The 4,525-nt window shown below is 37.1% G+C and overlaps 1 protein-coding gene across 1 annotated transcript in view; it reads right to left on the reverse strand.

Moving 5' to 3' along the window:
* BRD7 (bromodomain containing 7) overlaps nucleotides 1–4,404 on the reverse strand; it is a gene marked incomplete at its 5' end in the record, with an annotated part of 14,259 nt that extends 9,855 nt beyond the window's left edge. Inside the window, 4 exons of the mRNA XM_008945421.1 lie at nucleotides 1,266–1,410; nucleotides 2,621–2,678; nucleotides 3,078–3,207; nucleotides 4,196–4,404. Coding sequence (XP_008943669.1) covers nucleotides 1,266–1,410; nucleotides 2,621–2,678; nucleotides 3,078–3,207; nucleotides 4,196–4,404 — 542 coding nt within the window. The remainder of the gene's footprint in view (nucleotides 1–1,265; nucleotides 1,411–2,620; nucleotides 2,679–3,077; nucleotides 3,208–4,195) is intronic.
* Nucleotides 4,405–4,525: the final 121 nt, after the last annotated feature.

Here is a 4,525-nt window from a genome sequence, read left to right on the forward strand (position 1 = left end):
AAAAATAACTTCAAAGAATGTTTTTAATTAACAAATGTAAGTAATCTATTTAATTAAAAATCTAAACAGAAACAAGAATGTAAATTAGTTTCAAGTCTCAAAACTAGCACCCCAATAAACATCCTGAAAGGATTCTGAAGTGTTCAGTGTTGTTTGCAGTTTCTGAAGTTTTAATAGCAGTCTTCTTAACTAAAATCACTCATTTGCCTAGCCAATCAGCAGTCATGAAAAGAAAAACAAAGTGAAACAACATGAAGACAAAAATGCTAAATTTAAAACCAGAAAAGCTGCAATTCAAGGTTAAATCTTTAAAAGGAATACACCAAAGTTTCAGTCATGGTGAAGAAAACAAATGTATGCTGGTTTGAAGCTCATTTCTTGAATGACTGAGCTGGAAACTTCACTGCTACAATCTCTGCAGAGCCTCTGCAGGTAGATGCATTTTATCACATTCTCAGCTATTTACAAAGACAAAAGGTTAAAATGAAAAACTAACCAGAAACAGCTGAAACAACAGGGAATATTCCTCTTAAGTTTTGGAGTTTTAAAGAAGAACGTAAAAGGAAATACAACCAATACTATTAGTGGACAACTGCCCCAGTTCAACTATTAATTACACAGAAATCATATATATCAGGTTCTCATGGAGACCAGTGAAGAACTAGAGACTATTTCTGCTGACAAAAACAAAACGAAAGAAGGCCCTGCACCTTTTAAAAGCTTTAGTGACCTTCAAAACAGTCTCTCGAATCCGCTAGACACACTGCAGCACAGGCTTAAATGGTTACTGCCAACAAGACTGAGCTGATCTTGCCTTCAGCTGTGGCTCTGCATGACCAGGTAAGCCTGGCTAGCACAGAGGTGACAGGAGGCAAAGGAAGTAGAGCAGACAGACAGAGCCCATGAACTGACCAGACCCCTTGGTCTTTGAGAGGCAATACATTCAAAAAAGAGAGCAGTCTGACAGAAATGCTAACGTTTTCATTCTTAAGAGCTGAAAAGGCATGCTGAAGAACAAACTGACAGGTTCTGTTTAATTCTGCATAAAACCTGAAACCATCCACATCTTTTGAGATGCGCGTTTATAAACCAGAATTTTTTTCTCTCTCGCTTCCTGAACTTACTTGCTCACAAAAAATCAACAAGAAACACTTCAAGCAGAAGCACTGGTTCCTTCGGCAACTTCACATTCTCATAAAACACTTGAACTCAAGTTAAATGAGTATAAAACATATCTGTAGTCAAAATAAAATTTACAGAATTACCTTTAATTCTTCTATGGACTTGTACCCATTGTTCTTGATCTTCTCTTTCATGGTACTAAAGTCCATTGGGTTTTTAATGATCATGGAATAGCCAGGAGCAATGAAATCAGTCACAGGAAATGAAAAGAATGAACTTGGATCCTTTCTGTTAAGAAACGAAAAGACTTTTTTTTTTTTGTTTCAACTTATAACAAAGAACATTCTGAGCATGGAATTAAATAGAAAGGAAAGGACAAAGCTGAAAAGAAATCAAAACCATAAAGCTAGAAATGGCTTGTGTCAGCATAATCGTTCACTTTTGAGGGTTGAAAAGACCCCATTATACCAAAAAAAGTGTGACAAATGTGTTTTAGAAGTTAGTTCTACTTTTTGATAAAAAAAACCACTATTTTTTTTTTTTTTAGGTTTTGGCTCATTGAAAAGTGGCTTTATGTTATAATTAAGTCGCTAAGAAATAAAGGGAACAGATGTCATAAGAACGCTTGTCATTCACTGTTTACTCTGAAATTAACAGAAGGGAAAGCTTGTTGCTAGAAGTTGTGATAGAACATATTTATGATCATGTTAATCTTCTACTCCCAAGTTGCTACAGAAGAGCGAAAAGCATTCTGCAATACATGCTGCAGAAGCACACGGTGCACACACTGACACCTGTGGAACACTTGCACAGCAGCTTCCAGCTGAGAGACTGGATTCAAAACCCAAAAGTGGCTGCTGCTTTCTGGACAAAACCAGCTCTTTTGGAGAGCTGGTTGTTAGTTTCTTGAAACTAACATAAAGGTCTTGAAAATTTAAGGTTAACAGAAAACTCCCAAAGTTTCAAGCTTAATCTGAGACAGGTAAAGGGAAATATTTCAACCACTCTTGTAAAAGACAAGCAGATATTTTTAAAGACAAGAAAGAATATCTATCTTAAACCACAGACTACTTGAAATAACCGCAAATCTGATTGTTTTCATCAAACACACATATAGTTAATAAGACAGTAAGAGAACATGGCACAAGTTTTCAAGTGTGTACTTCCTTCCTTTAGCAAATAATGATAAAAACAGGGGAACTGAATGTGGAAGTTTTGGCAAGTTAATTTCAAACTCTTCTGCCTTTCTGAAAAAGTGTTCTTATAAAGAAAGCATCATCTGATTGTTAAATTGTCCTACTTTTTAAAGAATTTGGAAGTACTTGAAACTGGAAGTGTTTACAAGAAGCTTAAGCTAAGGAGAAGCTACGAGCATGCATTCTTAAACTAGTACTTCATTCCTAAAATAGTCCTGTTAGCAGTATTTTCATACACCTCTTCCCACAATGTATTTTGTTTTCATTTCATAGCCCCGAGGGGCTGCAGCACAGACATTTACCTCTGCAGCTGCCTCATGAGTTGGTTCAGAGCTTCCTGAAGCGGTGTCTGCTCCACCTCTAGAACAAAAGGAAGTGTGGGGAGAAAGGGTGTGAGACAGAACTAACTACAAGAGCTACTAAACTTCCAAGATATTAGAAATCAACTAAACAAAACCAATGCAACTTGACAGTTTATCATAAATGAAAATAATGCAATGGCAAACCCCAGAACATATAGATCTACTCTTCTCATTGACCTTACTTGATGACCTGCCAACTCTGACCTAGGTACCAGATACTATTATGCAGAAGAAGTATACAGTAACATAATTCCAAATTTTTGTATGAGACAGGGGAAAAACACCGAAATAGCAAAAAATGTTAAGTCACTTCCTACAGAAAAAAACCAAAACAATAGAATGTGTGTCAATTAAACAAAACTGCAATTAGAAAAAGAATGTTGGGGGGTTCTCCTACCTTCCTGTTTTGATAAAGTACTTGCCAGTGGTTTCTCTGGTGGCAATTCCAATCTGATGGGGGTCTGACATTTCATTTCCTGTTCTCCCTCACTGTCTGCATGGTCTCGATCTCGTTTCTTTTTATCCTCCTAGGAAGAGAAAGAATGTTACAGAAACTTAAGAGAACCTGCAAAGCCAGCATTATCAAGTTGTGCCAGGGGAGGTTCACGTTGGACACTAGGAAAAATTTCTTCCCTGAAAGGGCTGTCAAGCATTGGAACAGGCTGGAGGTGTTCAAAAGCCATGGAGATGTGGTGCTGAGGGACAGGGGTTAGTGGTGACCTGGCAGTGCCGGGGTAACGCCTGGCCTTGATAGCCTGGAAGGTCTCTTCCCACCAAAATAACTCTGATTATTACTGTAAGTAATGCTCTCTGAATTTTTCAAAACAACCTCACATAGTTCAAAAAACAAATAAAATAGTTTGCAAGCCTTTAAAAACTTAATATTCTTATGTACTGTCTCCATCTGCTGGACAACAGAGTAATTCACCTATACAATACAACATATCACAGAATTATTTTTTTTTAAAAATGTGACTGAAAGCCCCATATAGCACGACAGGAATGACTCTGTACTATTCTCTGCACAGAGAACTGTCTCGAGCAAGGCCCTTAACACGACTTTTGAAGGTTTTAGAAAAACTAGCAAGAGCTTGTCAGGAATTTTAAAATTAGAGAGTATACATAATGCTTCAAATAAATGGGCTATAATTACTTATCACATTAAGAACCCCAAGAAGGAAACAATTTTTTTTTTGTTTTCATTAGGAACTTGTAAAGTCTTTATTCTGTTTTATATAAATGAATTTATTTAGACAAAGAATTCCTCCCCCATTTTTTTTCTGTGCTCTTATACTTGCCAATATTTTTTGAAGGATGAGAAACTTTAGATGACTTCACAAGTTATTTCTAATAAAAATGACTGGATAAAAGGAATCAGTAAAACTAATATACTGAGTTTGAATGTATTCCCATTTAAGGATACAAGTTACTGTTGTATCTGCTTGCCTTTTGATGTAAAGGCTAGAGAAAGATGAATCTTGTTTTTTGCTAAAATGGACTAGCATGAATACATACCTTGACTTTTCTCTTTCTTTTCTCCTTTTCTTCTCCAGGAACTTGTTTTTCTCCTTTCTTTCTCTTTTTCCTTTTCCTGTCCTTGTGTTTTTCGTGTTCTGATTTGTCTTCATATAGGCTGGAATCAAGTCCTGCATTTCCAGTAGAGAGTTCAGCGACCTCACTTCCTCCAACTTTCAGCACCAGCTTCAGTGGCTTTTCTACATATTCTTAAAGCGGCAGAGAAATAACCGGTGTGAGTCCGGCAGAAACCACGTCTCATATTCGCCTGAACGACACAGCCCGAGCCCCTCCGAGGCCGCACGACACCACATCCCATTTTCCCTCCAG

The sequence above is a fragment of the Merops nubicus genome, unplaced genomic scaffold, assembly GCF_000691845.1.
Source record: "Merops nubicus isolate BGI_N331 unplaced genomic scaffold, ASM69184v1 scaffold46778, whole genome shotgun sequence".
NCBI lineage: Eukaryota > Metazoa > Chordata > Aves > Coraciiformes > Meropidae > Merops > Merops nubicus.